Below are 19,534 nucleotides of genomic sequence, written 5' to 3' on the forward strand. Positions count from 1 at the left end.
CATGGAATCCAGTGACTAGTGTTCAGCTCGATCAGGACGAACCCAGCACTTAGCCGTGCAGGAACAATGGCCTTTGTCCTGATTGGGAGCGGCAATGGGCGCCTCGCTGGATCAGGAGCACAGCAGACACCCTGCCGGATCTGGAGGGATGGAAGTCAGCCACCGGTCTGCCACAGCGGCAAACAGCAGTGGTGGATGGCGAGCGAAAGCTCAGCTTGAGCCGTAACAAACACAGACCAAAAGAAAGTGCAGTTGCAAGATTTAATAGAGTGAAGACAGAGCTCCCATACAAAGGGAGGGGACCCAAAGAGGGTAGCCGTTGCTGGCTGGAATGCCTGGGTTTATATCCCTATCCTTGTCCCTCCCACTGTGCTCTTAGGCGATAGACGATTGGCTATTTCTTTACCTCCTGTTTTTGACTAATTAGCATTTTAGAGAGCTCTCTGATTGGTCGGGTGTGAATTAAATTGCAAGCCCCGTGTTTAAAGCCCCGTGTTTAAAGGTGGATGTAGTTACCTTCCCAGCTAGGCTTAGGGATTCTTAGTGGGCCTAGGAAATCCAGCTAGTCCTGTCTCTCAACAGGGGACTTCCCTTGCCTTGCTGGGGGCTGTGTCCAGTTTGATTCACTTTGGCCAGGGTTATCGTTTTCTAACTGCTTCTTTTTCATCAGGAGGGCCTTCTGCAGACTTAGTGGGCAGTGTCTATCCTTGTTTCTGATTCCTGCCGGACTCACACTGTGTCCTATTTCTAGGTTTCTCATGCGTTCCAGTGGCCTTGTCTTCTTGCCTCCCTTCCCCCGGTCTTCTCACTGGATGTGACTGGACAAGTTTAGTTCTATTCCTGCCGTGTGTCTTTGCATCGCGGCCTGGAGGAAGAGTGGGAGGCAGGGTTGGAAGTGACAAAGGCAGTAGGAAGTGGCGTGTCAGGTTGAGATTTCCCTGTTTCAGCATCTAAGGTATATATCCTCAAATTGACCCCCTTCTGGCATAGTTGTTTCTGCAGTCACTGATCTCATTGGTTAAGATGGAAAAGAAACACAGAAAGGCAATGGTAATAATAGAATGGTTTCTGACCTATTTCTCCTTGTATGCTTTCCCCAGAGGTAAAGCTAAGATAAAGAGGAAGTTGGTTATGAGAGTGGTGTTCAGTCTTTAAATATCTTGCTTTTGGTGAATGTGAGGGCCTTAGCCTTCCACTCCTTATCTGTAAGTGTTGTTAACATCTAGCCCTTGGAAATCTAGTCTTTGGCAAAGTATCTACTGTTTGCAAAATACTTGTGGAAATCTGAGCTGGAGCTCCCTACTGACACAGAGCATGAAGGCGCTTTCTAGATTTCAAGTCTCCTCATGTTTAGGCACTGGTCAGTCATGCTTTTACAAACTCACTTGGACACATTTTCCTTTTTTGTGTTTTCATCAGTCAAGGTAATAGGTCATTTCATGATTCTGAATCTCTCTTTTTTTTTTTTTGAGATGGAGTCTCACTCTGTTGCCCAGACTTGAGTGCAGTGACGTGATCTTAGCTTACTGCAACCTCCACCTCCTGGGCTCAAGTGATCCTCCCACCTCAGCCTCTTGAGGAGCTGGGATTACAGGCACGAGCCACCATGCCTGGCTAATTTTTGTATTTTTAGTAGAGGTGGGGTTTTACCATGTTGGTCAGGCTGGTCTCCAACTCCTGAGCTCAAGAGATCCACCTACCTCGGCCTCCCAAAGAGCTGGGATTACAGGCATGAGCCACCGTGCCCATCCCGACTCTTAATCTCTTTATATTTATATATCTTTTCTGGAACCAGTAATGCCTTCCCGAGAAAGCTACAAAAATGTTGTCTTTGTAAATAAGCTTCAGATTGGGAGCAGTTAGTACATAGAAATATGTATTGCATGAGTAAGGCTTTAGTGATATGTACAGATATTACTCAGTTTATGGACTGTGTACCTGGGAAAAAAGTTGTAAAACAGATTTCAGTGACATGTTTGATATATGACTTTAGAAATCACTTCCTATGGGAAAAAACAGTAACAACCCCACCCTGTACTTATATATTGGTTTATGCTTTTCATGAAGTTTCTATGTGTGTAAGCCTTTGCAATAAACTGGAAGACTATTGTTGTCATCCTCATTTTATTGTTGCCTGAAATAAAGGCCAAGGCCCATCTGGTAGCCCTGGGACTAGAACCCATAGTCTAGTTCCATACTCTTTCCTCTGCAAACTGTTTAGATTAAAAGTTTGTATGTGTTGGTAATAATAAGATAAAATTAAAGCAATTGAGTGAGCTTTTAATCGTACTACTTATATTCAATTTAAAGAGATGCCTTTTATTCTGATCTTCTTTTGATAAATTCTTACTAAGCACCAGCTGTGTGTCAGGTACTCTTCTAAGTACTGCCTGCAGTGTTGAACAACACAGACACGGAACTTATGTTCTAATGAAGGAAGAGAGACAGTAAATAAGTAAATAGACAACATAACAGCAAGTGATTTCAGATAGTGAATAACAGCGCTGAAGACTGTAAAATGGAGAACGGTAATCGTAGTTTGGATTGATTTCAGCTAGAAAGATCTGGGAATGCCTCTCTGAAGAGGTTTACATTTGAGCTATCATGTAAGTGAGAAGGAGGCAGGCATAAGCAGATCTGGGAGAAGTACATTACAGAGGAATTAACAAGGGCCAGGGTCTAGAGACAGGAGCAAACAAAACTATGTTCCTGAAGAACTAAAATAAGATCTGCATGGCTCCGGCTTAGAGGTTGGCAGGGGAAGGAAAGGACAGGTCATGAAGGCCTTTGTAGACCATGGTAAGGGATTTGCGTGTTAACTGTGAGGGCCAGGCCTGTAATCCCAGCACTTTAGGAGGCCAAGGTGGGAGGATCACTCTCTGAGGCCAGGAGTTTGAGACCAGCCTGGCCAACATGGCGAAATCCTGTCTCTACTAAAAATAAAACAACAACAAAACAGTAGCTGGGCGTGGTGGCGGGTACCTGTAATCCCAGCTACTTGGGAGGCTGAGGCAGGAGACTTGCTTGAACCCTGGAACTGGAGGCTGTAGTGAGCCGACCTGGGCAACAAGAGCAAAACTCCGTGTCCGAAAAACAGAAAACCAAAAAACTATGATGGCTATTTGTCCTACTGTTTTCTTGTTAAAATGTCCTTCATTTTATAAAACGATGGTGATATTAGATAGTAGATTGGTATTTATGTTGCCTGTGCTGAGTGTGAGGGCCTTAGCCTCTACTTGTCTGTAAGTGCTGCCAATAATTAATGGTTTTGTAACCTTACTTGTCAAAAGTTAGTTAATAACCTTATATCAGTCCCCAAACTTGAAAAAAAAATTTTTACCAGCCATGAAATCTGGTAGTTTGGAAACTACGGCAATATACCACAGCAACTTCCTAATAGGAAGGCTTGAAAATATTTGTCAGTAAAGAGGTTAACATAGGCTGGGCACAGTGGCTCATGCCTGTAATTCCAGCACTTTGAGAGGCCAAGGCAGGCGAATCATGAGGTCAGGAGATCGAGACCATCTTGGCTAACAGGTGAAACCCTGTCTCTACTAAAAATGTAAAAAAATTAGCTGGGCGTGGTCGCATGTGCCTATAGTCCCAGCTCTCGGGAGGCTGAGGCAGGAGAATCGCTCGAACCCAGGAGGCGGAGGTTGCAGTGAGCCGAGATTGCGCCACTGCACTCCAGCCTGGGTGACAAAGTGAGACTCCATCTCAAAAAAAAGAAAAAAAAGAAAAAAAAAAAAAGAAGAGGTTAACATAATATCCAGGACAGTGGCATGGCATGCTGAAATGTTTTTCTTACAGGAGACGTTTAATTTAAATTATCTTGAATCTCAGATCTACCTGTACTTTCGTTCACCCACTTTCTTTTCGCTTTCTCCTATCTGTAAGTTCATCACTGGGTCATATAAATTTCTCTTGTTCTTGGGAATGACCTTGTTACAAGCTTCCAGAACTTTGTGCCCAGTACTTAGAATAGTCATTACATTATCACAATTCTTTGTGAAGTTGCCCCACATTAAACATACTCAAATCCAGATGCTCCTTCTCAAAGCTCCAAGTAAATTAGTACCCTGATCATTGTTAAAAATGAAATGTAGAGGTGAATTTACATGAAATGCGGATACAGATACAGGCCAGAGACCGGGTTCAGTCGGGCCCATGCCAGCCATGATTGATTGTATCATGTCTTTCTTTTGCTGGCTGAATCTAGGATTCCTGTTTTCATATGTGATTTGTTCATGAAAATGGGCATTTAGGTTTAGTGTTATGCGTGTTTTAAAGGGAAATTTCTTCCCAGAGAGTCCAAGCACATAAAACACTTCTTCAATGAGGTATTTGAAAGATTTATGCATGTTAGTATATTTTGTTCTTTTTCTTCAAAATTGACCACATAATCTTCTGGCTTATGTCCAGAGAGTGTCTAGTTGAAGCAAAATATTTGCTGCTTTAGGAATCCCTGATGATTACCATGCCTTTTTCATGGTGTTGAGGCTGCAGGAGCTAAGTTTATTAGTGACTGGCTGTGCCATTTTTACATTTCCCACTCATCTTTATAAAATAATGAAGGCAAAATGCTGAACAACAGTGTTTTTTCAGTTTTTAAAAATTTGTTATTTTTATTCTCCTCTTCTCCCTTCTGTGATGGCTCCTGAAGGATATCTGAGAAATCGTTGAGGCTTTGCGGAGCACAGGATGCAAACCACAATAAAAAATCCAAATTGTGGGCGGGGCATGGTGGCTCATGCCTGTAATCCCAGCACTTTGGATCACGAGGTCAGGAGTTCGAGACCAGCTTGGCCAACACGGTGAAACCCCGTCTCTACTAAAAATACAAAAGTTAGCTGGGCACAGTGGCACATGCCTGTAGTCCCAGCTACTCGTGAGGCTGAGGCAGGAGAATCGCTTGAACCTGGGAGGCAGAGGTGGCATTGAGCCAAGATTGTGCCACCACACTCCAGCCTGGGCAACAGAGCGAGACTCTGTCTCAAAAGAAAAAAAAAATTCCAAATTGTAAACTCAGCCATAAAAAGATGTCTGAGCTATTGAAACTGGCAGAACCACAATACCATAGCTTCAAAAATAGATCTTATATGTACATTTTAACCTAAAATTATACTTTCAGGTGGCATTTACTGTATAAAGCAAAGTCAAGCTTTGATCATAACTGTTTTGTCAGAACACACTTTTTGTATAATTTGGGAATGGTGGTGCTATGAGGGCTAAAATATTTTTTGTTTACTAATTTAAAAAGTAAATTTCAGCCGGGCATGGTGGCTCACACCTGTAATCCTAGCACTTTGGGAGGCCAAGGCGGGTGGATCACCTGAGGTCAGGAGTTTGGAGACCAGCTTGGCCAACATGGCGAAACTCTGTCTTTATTAAAAATACAAAAATTAGCTGAGCGTGGTGGCAGGTGCCTATAATTCCAGCTACTCAGGAGGCTGAGGCAGGAGAATTGCTTGAACCCAGGAGGCGGAGGTTGCTGTGAGCTGAGATCGGGCCACTGCACTCCAGCCTGGGTGACAAGAGCTTAACTCTGTCTCAAAAAAAAAAAAAAAAAAAAAAAAGGAAATTTCATATTGGCCAAGATGTCTTTTTTCATAAATTGTTTAATTATAAATAGTTATATGTTTATATATTATTGTAAAATAATTGGTTTGCTAGTTTAAATTTTTTTCTTTTTGTCTTCTAGTTTGCCAGGGTTTGGATACCTGATCCAGAGGAAGTCTGGAAGTCAGCAGAGCTGCTCAAAGATTATAAGCCAGGAGATAAAGTCCTGCTACTTCACCTCGAGGAAGGAAAGGTGAGATCTCACTTTCATTTGTCGTCCTTGGCATAAAGTGAAGGGAGTTCAAAAGAGTAAGTTTACTGTGAAGTAAACTCTCAATGGAAGTTAAATTTTGAACTTACCTAGAATTTTTACTTACTAAATTAGTAAAAATGGCAAACTCAATTTTCTATTCTGATAGCGTTTTTAATGGCATAGATTAGTGAAAATAGCAGATACTTTTAAAAGCTTTTATTTTGACCTATGAATTTATTACGATTGTCAGGTTTAGATTCATATCTAATCCTAAAACTCTTGCATTTAAACTGGTGTGCTATGGGGAGTGCTTGTAGTGGTTTTAAAAAGAGGCATGTTGCCAGGTCTTAGAGAAGACTCATTGGTGGCAGCATGGAGAGCAAAACTGAGGGGAAGACACTAGCTGGGATGAAGGCAGGGAAGAATTAGGCCAATTAGGAGGGCATTGAATACCAAACTAGGGAATTAACTTATTTAACATTTATTGGTCATCTGCTCCGTGTTAGGCAAAATGTCCGGCACTTTGGAGTGGATTTTCTCATGTTAAATTTCACACCAACCCTATGGGTTGGCAGGTGATATAATCACTGTTTTCCAAATAAGAAAGCCAAACCTCAGAGACCTTAAGTAATTTTGCTCAAGGTCACACAGCCAGGAAGTGGCTTTTGGAATTTGAAGAGAGATTTGAACACAGATGACTCTAAGATGAGTGCTTATACTATTTGACTACATCGGAGTTTTGCAGATTACTGGTCATGAGCAGTTGCTTAAGGTGATGTCTGCCATGTTATCCACTGTAAAGTTACTGTTTTCCCTTTGTAATTAGTAAATGTCACTGTGTTGGGGCAGATATTTTGAGGCCACTCATATATCCTGCTTCTCCTTAAACTTTGCCTGCTAATATTTGCCCAGTGTTCATTACTGTGTCTTGCCTGCAGCAAGTATTATTGTGTTCTAGTGGTGATTCTCCATTTCTTTCCTTCCTTGTATACTTATTAACTAGAATTCTTCTATAGGGAAGGAAGTATTGTTTCTTCTGTCCCATTTATTTATTAATTTAATCATGTATTATGGACTCATGGGTATTTCTTTTATTCTTCATTACTATCATTACTTATTTTATTAGTTACATTGTTCCAGCTTTGGTCATTGAGATCTCTCTTAGATTGGGTCCTTTGCCTTTTTTGACAGGTCCCTATCCTTTTTTATTTTTTTTGAGAGTGTCTCACTCTGTCATCCAGGCTGGAGTGCTTGATCATGGCTCCCAAGCTCAGCCTCCCTAGGGGCTAGAACCACAGGCATGAGCTACCATGCCTGGCTAATTTTTAAAATTTTTAGTAGAGATGGAGTCTCAATACGTTGCCCAGGCTAGTCTTGAACTCCTGGGCTCAAGCAGTCCTCCCACCTTGGCATCCTAAAGTGCTGGGATTATAGGCATGAGCCACTGTGCCTGGCTTTTTTTTTTTTTTTTAAAAAGATATAACACTTCTCCTGGTACCCCAAGACACTTACCCTGTATTTCCCCTTTCCCAACCCTGGTACCTTGTATTGGAGGATAGTATTTGACAACCAAGATCTGTGCACTAGGTGTGCTCGTTGCTATTGAGATGACACCACTTCTAGGCCCTCTTAGCATACAGAGCGTGAAAAATATATACATGGATGGATAGATGGATACTAATATGTATGCATACTATACTAATGTATACTCAACCATCTATACTTACTTTATGTTTACATATGTGTGTATGTGTTTGTATATACATATTTTATATATATAAAATGTGTTTTTAGAGATGGATGTCTTGCTATGTTGCCCAGGCTGGTCTTGAACTACTGGGCTCAAGCAGTCCTTCTACCTCATCCTCCCAAAGTGCTGGGATTAAAGGCATTAGCTACGCACTTGACCTTTTTTTTTTTTTTTTTGAGATGGAGTCTACAATCTCTGCTCACTGCAACCTCTGCCTCCCCTCCCGGGTTCAAATGATTCTTGTGCCTCAGCTTCCTGAGTAGCTAGGATTACAGGCACATGCCACCATGCCTGGCTAATTTTTGTGTTTTTAGTAGAGACAGGGTTTTACCATGTTGACCAGGCTGGTCTCGAACTCCTAACCTCAAGTGATCCACCCACCTTGGCCTCCCAAAGTGCTGAGATTACAGGCGTGAGCCACCGCACCCAGCCTTGACCTTCTTTTAAAAAAATAAAACCCGTGAGTTAATAGGGATCCTTTTTTCTCCAGTCCAATGCCACCAGGTTCATTCTATTATTCTTCCTTTGATTATGTATACTGTAACTTCTCTCTTTGGTTTTCATTATCTATAATATATTACTTATTCATTACATATGTAAAGTTATTTCAGAATTGCTAATCCATACCCCTATGAGAAGCAGATTTGCCAAGCAGAGTACAGTGTCTATGTTTAATTTTATTAATCCTTAGTATTTTTTAAAAATATAGAAATAGAATGATACATACCTTTAATAAAAGCAAGAATAGAGACGGGGTCAAACAAGAAGAATAAACATTATAAAATTCACTAACTATTCAAGAATCATTCTCTTTTTAGAAACTATAGTCACTTAGGGTCCTAGATTAAAATAGAGAAAGCATGGCTTTTGTAATAGTAGAAGAGTATATTTATTTAATGATGTCCATTGATTCTAGAAGAGCAGGTTATGTTCATTTAAAGGCTAACTCCAAGAAAGAAATTTCTGTGAAGATGTTACAGACTCTTCTCTACCTTTTAAATTAGTGTCTTCTCTAACATTTCAATTTCAGCTCCTCCCCACACTCGCCACAAACAACCCCACCCTGTAATGAAGACTGAGAAAAGAGCTCTGGGTTGCCCTTCTGCCATTCTGGAGTCTTCTGGCTAACACCAGAACAGACAATTGTGTATTTACAGGGCCAATGCAAGGACCAGTCAGCCCCAGGCAAGGGTGATACTCTCTGATAAGCAGGCAGCAAGAAATGCTAAGGGGTAAATTGTTAATTTTTCTCTCCTTTAGCATAATTCATTCAAATATGATTTGACTATTTGACCTCTGTATATATTTTCAGTATTAACAAAACTGGCTTTTTACAAAACCTTGTCCCTCCCTACCACTAAATTGAATTTTTATTCCTATTCACTTGTCCTATGTTATTTGCCCCTTAATATATAGTTAAGTGACAATATTCATGGTTGGCTATGCCATAAAGCCATATTCCCATGACTTTAAAGTGAGTAGTGGCTAGTAGTGGTCACTCACACCTGTAATGCCAGCATTTGGGAGGCCAATGTGGGAGAATCCCTTGAGCCCAGGAGTTCAAGATCAGCCTGGGCAATATAGTGAGACCCCATCTCTATTAAAAGTTAAGTGAATAGTGCTTGTTAACTTTTGGGACCAGGAACCCCATTAAAATGTCATTTTTGTTTTGTTTTGTTTTGTTTTTGTTTTTGTTGAGATGGAGTCTTGCTCTGTCACCCAGACTGGAGTGCAGTAGCATGATCTTGGCTCACTGGAACCTTTGCCTCCAGGGTTCAAGTGATTCTCCTGCCTCAGCCTCCCAAGTAGCCGGAATTACAGGTGCCCACTACCATGCCTGGCTAATTTTTTTTTTTTTTTCCCGAGACGAAGTCTCGTTCTGTCGCCCAAGCTGGAATGCAGTGGCGTGATCTCAGCTCACTGCAAGCTCTACCTCCTGGGTTCACGCCGTTCTCCTGCCTCAGCCTCCCGAGTAGCTGGGACTACAGGCTCCTGCCACTATGCCTGGCTAAATTTTTGTATTTTTAGTAGAGATGGGGTTTCTCCGTGTTAGCCAGGATGGTCTTGATCTCCTGACCTTGTGATCCACCCACCTCGGCCTCCCAGAGTGCTGGGATTACAGGCGTGAGCCACCACGCCTGGCACGCCTGGCTAATTTTCATGTTTTTAGTAGAGATGGGGTTTCACCATGTTGGCCAGGTTGGTTTTGAACTCCTGACCTCAGGTGATTCACCCACCTCGGCCTCCCAAAGTGTTGGGATTACAGGCGTGAGCCACCATACGTGGCCAATTTTTGTATTTTTAATAAAGACGGAGTTTTACCATGCTGATCAGGCTGGTCTCAAACTCCTGACCTCAGTTTATCCGCCCACCTTGGCCTCCCAAAGTACTGGAATTACAGGTGTGAGCCACCGCACCCAGCCTAACTCTAATGAATGAATCAGCTTATGCACAGAAAAAAAGCAAAACAAAACAAAAATCTAATGAAAACTATGAATTGTCTTGCCTCAAAAAAAGTACACACGTGCACATACAGAGTGTTGCACATAATTTCAGGGGATTCTTGGGTCTCGTGGTTTAGGGGTTCCTAAGTACTTACCACATGCCAGACTTGCCTCATTTACTTTTTACCATAACCCTGTTAGCTTATTTTACAAAGGAGGGATTTGGGTTAAATACTGTAATTCAAAACCACATAAAAAGTAAGTATTAGTATTAGGATTTGAATCCAGGTCAATCTGATCCTAGAGTCAAGCTCTTGACCACTCTTTTATATTGTCTGCCACTTTTTTATAGGTAAAAGGGGATGGAGGAGAGAAATGTATTTAAAAATTTAAAACTTCTGATTCAGTAGGTGGGTGAAAAAGGTCTAGGCTATAACTTTTCAAACTATATTAGCAAAAATTGTTAATACAAGTTAGTATGTCTGATGAAAACACAATTCATACTGTTTTCCATCTCCACCAGCTTCTGTGATATTGGAAGGTGCTAGGAAAATAATGCATTTGATAGCTGAGAAGCAAATCAGGAATAGGAAGTGAGCAAAATTCATGGCTCTTTTTCATAGTCCTTGCCATAATTTATCTAGATTCTGTGCCTTGTGCATTTTCAGGATTTGGAATACCGTCTAGATCCAAAGACCAAGGAGCTGCCTCACTTACGAAATCCTGACATACTTGTTGGTGAAAATGACCTCACAGCCCTCAGCTATCTTCATGAGCCTGCTGTGCTCCATAATCTCAGAGTCCGCTTTATTGATTCCAAACTTATTTATACATATTGTGGTAAGTATGCTTTGCTTTCTGAATAGACTGTGTACTCTTTCCTGAATGGACATAGCCATGGAAATATTGTACATGGGGAAAGCAGGCTGTGGCTGGATTTTCTCTGAGAGACAAAATCACTTGAGCATTATCTGAAAGATTTACCAGTATTTATTAGCCAAGTTACATTTATGCTGAATAAACTCACTTGTGAGCTTACATAATTTTGCTAAAAGTAAAAAAGACTGGGCCCATCTTTTGGAAATTTTTTCCCTCACAGAAGTCATATGTCAGATTTGGTGCCAAATTCACCAGTTATTTTCTTCTCTTCCAAAAACTACTACACGAAGAGTAGATGTCCAAGGACTTATCTTTGGAGCAGGTTCAAGAGATTTAGTGTTATCTTGTGGTCAGTTACTCGCCATGCAGAACTAACTTGACTCTGGTGATTCGTCTTGCTCACTCCTGCTTGCCTGGGCCTCTGCTCATTGCAGTGTTAGCTGCCAGCCACCCAGCTCATGGTGATTTTTATCTCGCCAAGAAATAAAGCTTCCACATGTGTGTATGTTTGTGTTCCTTTCCCCCTTCTCCAGCTTTCCTTCTTTTTTCTCTCTTTCCCGGTTTGTTCTTATCTTTTATTTTCTCCCTTTCCTCTGGCTATGTTTTCTCCACTGACGTCTTATCGTTCTTTCACTAATCACTCTGTCCTCTGAAGCTCAAATCTGGATTCATTCATTCGTGTGGTATACCCAACTCAGTATTCATGATTTTTTCATTACTCTCCTGTTTTAGACAGGAACAGCCACCTTTTCTTCTTAAAATAATTGACATCCTTTATATCATTGATAGTTACTTTTCTTTACTGGTAATTATTTCTTTTTCTCAATTTTTATTTTTCGTCCATTTTTTTTCCTTGCACATGTGTTGCCTTCTCAGTGAAGTCTTGTCTGGCCACCCTATCAAGGCAGAAACCCCTCCTTACTGTCTTTCTTCCCTGCATTATTTTTTGCCTTCTTTTCCTTACTATTTAATCTGTGATTATGTGTGTGTATATATATATTTTCATACTTATCTTGTTAATTGTCTGAATTTCCCACTAGCATTTAAGTTCCATGAGGGTAAAGATTAGCCTTTTTGTTTTGTTTTGTTTACTGTCGTAAATTCAGCATTTAGAAAAGACTTTACATGTAGTTGGAACTGAATAAACATTTGTTGAATGAACGACTTCATTAAGTTAATATATACCTACTGAAAAATTATTAGGAGATACAGAAAAGTATAAAAAAGGAAAAACAATTATATGTAACTCACCACTGAAAAATAGCCAGTATTAATATTGACTTACATCCTTTTTCTTTATATGCATGAGAGGTATAAGTTGATATAAAATTGGAATCAGTCTATATATAGTTTTGCATTATATTTTCCTATGACTTTTAATATCCTTCAAAAACATGATTTGGACCAGGTGCTGTGGCTCATGTAATCCCAGCACCTTGGGAAGCTGAGGCAGGCAGATCACTTGAGCCCAGGAGTTCAAGCCTGGGCAACATGACAAAATCCTGTCTCTACAAAAAAATACAAAAACTAGCCAGGCATGGTGTTGCACGTCCATAGTCCCAACTACCTGGGAGGCTGAAGTGAGAGGATTGCATAAGCCTGGGAGGTCTAGGCTGTAGTAAGCCGAGACAGTACCACTGCTCTCCAGCTTGGGTGACAGGGTGAGACCCTGTCTCAAAATAAACAAACAAACATGATTTTTGGTGGTGACTTAGTAGTCTATCATATGGATATAACAGAATGCATTCAACTAGTCTCCTTGCCCTAAATATTTTGTTTCCATTTTCACTGTTACAGATAACATTATGATAAACATCTTTGTGGGGGGGAAAAAAGCCTCTTTGCATGAATTTCTGATTATTTCATTTGGATAAATTGTAGAAGTAAAGTGGAATTTTTGAATTAAATATATGAAGATATTTAAAGTTCTTATAACATTGCCACATTATTTTAAGCCCCCTAGTCCAGTTTTTAAATGGTGTTTTAGGCAGAACTATGTATAATGGGTTCAGAGGCAAAGACTATGATACATTTTGATCCTCAATTTATTGGTTTAATATTAACTAAATTGAAATGAAGGATTGTGTTAACTGTGAGTCTGACTTTACTAAGTTTGATATGCCCATTAGGGTATCATTGACTTCTTTTTCTTTCTTGTCCCCCACCCTATTCCCAGGTATAGTCCTAGTAGCTATAAATCCCTATGAACAGCTGCCTATTTATGGAGAAGATATTATTAATGCATACAGTGGTCAGAACATGGGTGATATGGATCCACATATCTTTGCAGTAGCTGAAGAAGCTTACAAGCAAATGGCCAGGTTGGTAGAAGCTTTCATTGTTATTTTATGGCTATTAGATATGATGATTTCTTCTTGCTGAGTCACATATATTTTAAAGTGGATAGCAACTTTGTAAATAATTACTAAATAAGCAGCCTTGACAAGTTTGTCTCAGGTGGCTTGGATTATTATTAAATAATAAAGTGGGCCGGGCACGGTGGCTCATGCCTGTGATCCCAGCACTTTGGGAGGTCAAGGTGGGCGGATCCCCTGAGGTCAGGAGTTCGAGACTAGCCTGGCCAACATCGCGAAACTCTGCTTCTACTAAAATTGCAAAAATTAGCTGGGTGTGGAGGCACACACCTGTAATCCCAGCTACTTGGGAGGCTGAGGCAGGAGAATCACTTGAACCTGGGAGACGGAGGTTTCTGTGAGCTGAGATTGTGCCACTGCACTCCAGCCTGGGCCACAGAGCAGGACTGCATCTCAAAAACAACCAACCAACCCAAGAAAAACAAAAAAAAGCCTCACATTTATAAAGGGACATAGAGTTTTTAAAAACTGCCTTTGAAATTTCATCATAATCCTGTGACTAGGAAAAGACAGATGCAGATGTTATGTTTTACAGATGAGAGGATTAGTGTAGTGACCTACCCAATGTCAGTCAGCTAATGAGTAATAGACCAGAACTAAAAGGCCTAGGAGCTGTAAAAAAAATCTTTCTGAATCCTAAGGAATTAAATCTAAAGGAAAGTGTGAAATTTTTTTCTTTCAAAATGGGGTCTTGCTATATTGCCCAGGCTGGACTTGAACTCCTGGGTTCAAGTGATCCTCCTTCTTCAGCCTCCTGAGTAGTTGGTACTACAGGCATGCACTACCATGCCCAACTGAAAGTGTGAATTTTAATGTTAGTATGCTATGATAGGGCATCAGTTATCCTGAACAGCATCTGCAAAATGTCTCTCTCTCTCTCTTTTTTTTTTTTTTGAGACGGAGTCTCGCTGTGTCGCTCAGGCTGGAGTGCAGTGGCAATCTCAGCTCACTGCAAGCCCCGCCCCCCAGGTTCACACCATTCTCCTGCCTCAGCCTCCCGAGTAGCTGGGACTACAGGCGCCCACCACCACACCCGGCTAATTTTTTGTATTTTTAGTAGAGACGGGGTTTCACCGTGTTAGCCAGGATGGTCTTGATCTCCTGACCTCGTGGTCCACCTGCCTTGGCCTCCCAAAGTGCTCGGATTACAGGCGTGAGCCACTGCACCTGGCAAAATGTCTCTTATATTAACCATGGAACCCCAAAATTTTGAGGGTGGAAAATGGGAGAAAAATGCTATTTTCAAGACTAGATTATGCATAACATAATAAAATATAAAACTGTGAATGTGTAGAAGAATAGCTTAAGTTTAATTCATTTCTCCAGCCTATAAAGCAGAACATATTATAAATATAATATGGGAAACCCACAAGTAATTTATAAGGTGGAAAGAAAACGAATACTGCAGAGGTTTTTATTTTCTCCTCTCCAGCCAGGGAGAGTATACATGATTGGTCCAGCATGTGACAGAATTTTAGAATTATTTCAGTGACAAAGCCCTAGAAATCATTATGCCCTTTTAATAATAAAATAATATTAATGTGGATACTTCTAATAGCAGCTAGCATGTGCTCTGTGAAGGACATTATTTAATTGTTTTCCATTTATTAACTAATTTTATTCTCATAGCAACTTTCCGAATTTGGTATTATTATTAATTTTCATTTTACAAATGAGAAAAATGAAGCACAGAGAAGTTGTGTAACTTTTCTAAAGTCACATAACTAGGAAGACCAGTTTTCCTTTTTTTTTTTTTTTTTTTTTTTGAGACGGAGTCTCGCTCTGTCACCCAGGCTGAAGTGCAGTGGCCGGATCTCAGCTCACTGCAAGCTCTGCCTCCCGGGTTTACGCCATTCTCCTGCCTCAGCCTCCCAAGTAGCTGGGACTACAGGCGCCCGCCGCCTCGCCCGGCTAGTTTTTTGTATTTTTTAGTAGAGACGGGGTTTCACCGGGTTAGCCAGGATGGTCTCGATCTCCTGACCTCATGATCTGCCCGTCTCGGCCTCCCAAAGTGCTGGGATTACAGGCTTGAGCCACCGCGCCCGGCCTAAGACCAGTTTTCAAATTCAATTAGTCTGACATTATGAAATATTAATGTATTAAATATAAAATGACTAAACATAGGTTAGCACTACAAAACATGTCATATTATGCCAGCTTCTGCCATAGAATAGTAATTAGGGTTCAAAGCTTAAGAAAAATTATTTTTTAAGCTTAAAATTAAGAAAATTCCATCTATAAGGGAAAAATCTACCAATAGCTGATTTGTATAGTATCAGAGCATTGCAGTACAGTTTCAACACCACTTAGTACAACCTGAGAACTACTGGGCAGAGAAAAAAATCACATGGAGGGCTAGACTCTAAAAATAATCTCAGATAATTGTATAGTGCTCAGAGAATTATATGACTCTTTGGAAAGTAGTAGTCTTAAATACAAAAGCATAGCTCTTACCATCTTTGTTACTGGTCATTCACAGATAGTATTAGGTTTATATGAATATTTATGGCTTTCTACCTTTAGATTTACCTTGGTTTCCTGTAGTTTCTTCTTCTCATTATGATCTGTTGTGACTCAGTCACTCAAGGTGATTTCTTAACTGAAGGTTGTCTTTTTTCCTTTTGCTTGGTTTTCTTTTTCAGACAGTTTTAAAATTTGCCTCGATCAGATATGGTATTATATTTACCATTTATATAAATAGATCTGTACCCATAACATCTACCACAACAGTTAAATAGACTGTATCTGTTTAGGCTTACAGTAGGGAATAACTGCTGCAGGATCATTTCTTGCCATTGTTTTCTTGTCAAACAAAGATGTCATCTTTCTGGATGCAAATCCTGGTGTTTCACATTACCATCATTTCTAGGGGTCCCTCATGTCTTCAGGGAAGGTACAATTCATCGTTCATCTAATAGAGATTTACTGAACACTGTCCAAACACCAGGCACTGTTCTGGGCATGGGGGATACAAATTAAATAGACAGGAATTCCTACCCCATGAAGTCAGGCGTGATTAACAATAAAAGTATTAGCTGGGCATGGTGGCGCGTGTCTGTAGGCGGATCACTTAAGCCTTGGAATTCAAGGTTACAGTAATCTATGATTGTGCTACTACACTCCAGCCTGGGCAACATAATGAGACCCTGCCTTTGCAAACAAAATACAAAAATTAGCTGGGCTTGGTGGCATGTGCCTTTACTCCCAGCTACTCAGAGGTCTGAGGTGAGAGGATCGCTTGAGCCCGGGAGTTGAAGGCTGCAGTGAGCCAAGATGGCGCCACTGCACTCCAGCCTGGGTGACAGAGCAAGACCTTATCTACAAAAACAAAAACAAAAAAGTGAAGTTACAAAAAAATTAAAGAACATACTGTGCTGGAGCAAGGTTAGAAGCCAGGAGACTAGTTGGGAGATTATTGCCTTGATCCATACAAGAGATGATCATTTAATTAGTGGAGGTGGTAAAACATAGATGAATTCTGGGTATGTTTTTAAGACGGAACCGCCAAAGGCTTGCTTATGTGGGGTTATTTGAGAAAAAGAGGAGTTAAGGATGGCAGTAAGGATTTGGACTGAGCACCTAGAAGGTTGGAGTTGCTGTTTACTGAGATGTAGAAGATGGCAGGAAGAGCAGGTTGTGTGTGTTGTGGGGTGGGGAGTAGGGGGAAAGGAGCAGAGTTCTAATTTAGATCTTTAAGGTTGAAAAGATGTTTTTGACATCTATCGTAAAAACAAAACTCATACTAGGGATTCTTTCCAAGCAGATCTATGTCCGGTGACATCAGCAATAACCAGGATCCTTGAGCAGGATCCTTGACTCATGGCTTCTTTTTAAACATGCTCCTTAGAGAGTACAATGCCCTTATAAAATACCTTCCTAGAATAGCCTTTTAATTTTAACTGTCCTTGTTGACTTACCATGGAGAAAAACTCAGTGGACTGCCATACCTATTTTTTTCTCTTATTCTTGTTTGACATTCTTGCCAGTCTTTTCTCATGCTGGAACTAGGGTTTTTGTTTGGTTTTGTGTTGTTTCCTTAAAACCAGGTAGTGCTGATGGATTTTTTTGCTGTGTTTTCTCTCCACCGTGAGTGATAGTGTAAATCAGTTTTATTGACTAAGTTTCATTTATTTAAATTTGCTTGAAATAAGTTAGTTATATGCAATTAACTTTGGTCTAGTGAAAAAGACATCTGTACTAGTCACTGTCTACCAAAAACTGACCATATAAGCTCAAATCTAGCCTCCCTCTGTCTCCATTTTATCATCTATAAAATGGAACGGTGTCAGTGATGGTCTAGTTTTACATGTATAGGTTTCTGTGGTATGCATTTGTTATCTTTATATTTGATGAGAACTAATGCATAAACATTTTTCTTTTTAGTTGAGGGGAGACCATTGTAGGTAGCTGTGTAACAAAGCAGAAGAAGCATTACATAGATTTTCTCCTGGAAATCAAGAGATGTGGGGTGTAACAACCCAGCTCTACTCTATGCCAGTCATCAGCCTTGGACAAACCATCTAACCTCTTGGTGTTACTCTTTCCTCCAAAGAGGAAAACATGTCTCTCCTGCTTACTTTGGAGGTGAAAATTATATTAGGTGATACACACAGAAGCCCTTCGAAAAATACTGACTTCTATTCAAATATGATCTGTTCTTATCATCATAGTTGTCATCATTATGGGGTCTTATGTCTACATTTCTCTTTTCATTGACTTGAGCCTCTCATCTGATTTTATTATTTCTGAATTTATTTATTACCAGGCCCTTCCTTAGGGTGGCCCCTTCCATCATTTGGTTATGTGGTCTCAGGGTGCGCCACTGTGCAGAGGTTCACTGGCCAAGTGCACACTATTACGGATGATAAAATCTCTTCTCTTTCAGCTGAGACTCAGCTGCCCTGTGATGCTAAGTATCCTGTTTATGCAAATAGACTTCAAGTAATACATGGTACCTCATAAGGATAATTTTATGTATCTTATATAAAGGTGGGTTAACTTAAATTAATAAATAGCTACCATATTTAGAGGTCTACTATGTACCAAACATGGTGCAAGGCATGTAATCCTCATTACATCCCTGGAGCAGATCACCACTGCTTTACAGGTGAGGAAAGTAACTTGTCCAGGCCATATGCTAATAAATGGTATCTGAGAGCTGAAATTTGAATCCAGCTCTGAGACTCTGAAGCCTTTCTTCTTTGTCATTTAGTTTTCTTACTTTCAACTACCTGGCCCTATTCTAACAGGTCTGTTCCCTCACATTAAGATGGCATAGTTCTATTTCTGCATCTTTTGTTTAGCATAGAATATCTTGCTCCATGCTTTTTTATCTGTCTAATTTATATTTATACTTCATTATTCCACTCAGGTTTTACTTTCAGATGACCCCAGCTCACAGTAAATGATTTCTCTTTAGAGTTCTCCATTTTTATGAGTACTTTAGTCTGTTTTATACTGGTATATCAGAATACCAGACTGGGTAATTTATAGTGAACAGCAGTTTGTTTGGCTCATTGTTCTGGATGCAGGAAAGAGCAAGGTTGATGGGCTACATCTAGTTGAGGGCCTTCTTGCTGCGTCATCTTATGGTGGAAGGTGGAAGGGTAAGAGAGCATGTAAGACAGAGACAGGAATGGGGCCAAGCTCATTCTTTCATCAGGATGCCATTACTGCAATCACTAACCCACTTCCATTATGACTGCATAAATCCATCCATGAGGGCAGAGCCCTCTTTTTTTTTTTTTTTTTTAAATATAGGGTCTCACTATGTCACCCAGGCAAGGGTGTAGTAGCACAGTCATGGTTCACTGCAGCCTCAACCTCCGAGGCTCAAGTGATCCTCCCACCTCAGCCTCCCAAGTAGTTAGGACTACAGGCATGTGCAATGATGCCCAGCTAATTTTTTCTTTTTTGTAGAGATGGAATCTCACTATGTTGCCCAGGCTGGTCTCAAATTCCTAGGCTCAAGTGATCCTCCTGCCTCAGCTTCCCAAAGTGCTGGGATTACAGGCGTGAGCCACCATGCCTGGCCTAGTGACATTTTAAAGTCTCACCTCTCAACACTGTTGCGTTGAGGATTTAGTTTGCAACATATGAACTTTGGGGAACACATTCAAACCATAACATTAAACTACTACTTTGGGACTTACTGAATATTTTCTACCCCAGAAGGTTACAGTAGGAATAAAATACAGTACATATTAGAGCACTAGAGTGTGTAAAAGTTATAAACAAATATAATTGGCTATTTCTGCTGTAGCATCTTTATATA

The 19,534-nt window shown here is 40.5% G+C and overlaps 1 protein-coding gene and 1 long non-coding RNA gene across 6 annotated transcripts in view; one reads left to right on the top strand and one right to left on the bottom strand.

The window, feature by feature from the left end:
- LOC105493105 (myosin VA) overlaps window positions 1-19,534 on the top strand; it is a 221,998-nt gene that overhangs the window by 78,945 nt on the left and 123,519 nt on the right. For all 5 annotated transcript variants that reach the window (XM_071066834.1, XM_071066832.1, XM_071066835.1 and 2 more), the window contains exons 2-4: window positions 5,702-5,812; window positions 10,675-10,846; window positions 13,062-13,206. In XM_071066834.1, the coding sequence (XP_070922935.1) occupies window positions 5,702-5,812; window positions 10,675-10,846; window positions 13,062-13,206 (428 nt within the window). The remainder of the gene's footprint in view (window positions 1-5,701; window positions 5,813-10,674; window positions 10,847-13,061; window positions 13,207-19,534) is intronic.
- The window catches only part of LOC112428034 (uncharacterized), a 95,792-nt gene that overhangs the window by 61,500 nt on the left and 14,758 nt on the right, over window positions 1-19,534 (bottom strand). The gene's annotated exons all lie outside the window — the stretch shown is intronic.

The sequence above is a fragment of the Macaca nemestrina genome, chromosome 7, assembly GCF_043159975.1.
Source record: "Macaca nemestrina isolate mMacNem1 chromosome 7, mMacNem.hap1, whole genome shotgun sequence".
NCBI lineage: Eukaryota > Metazoa > Chordata > Mammalia > Primates > Cercopithecidae > Macaca > Macaca nemestrina.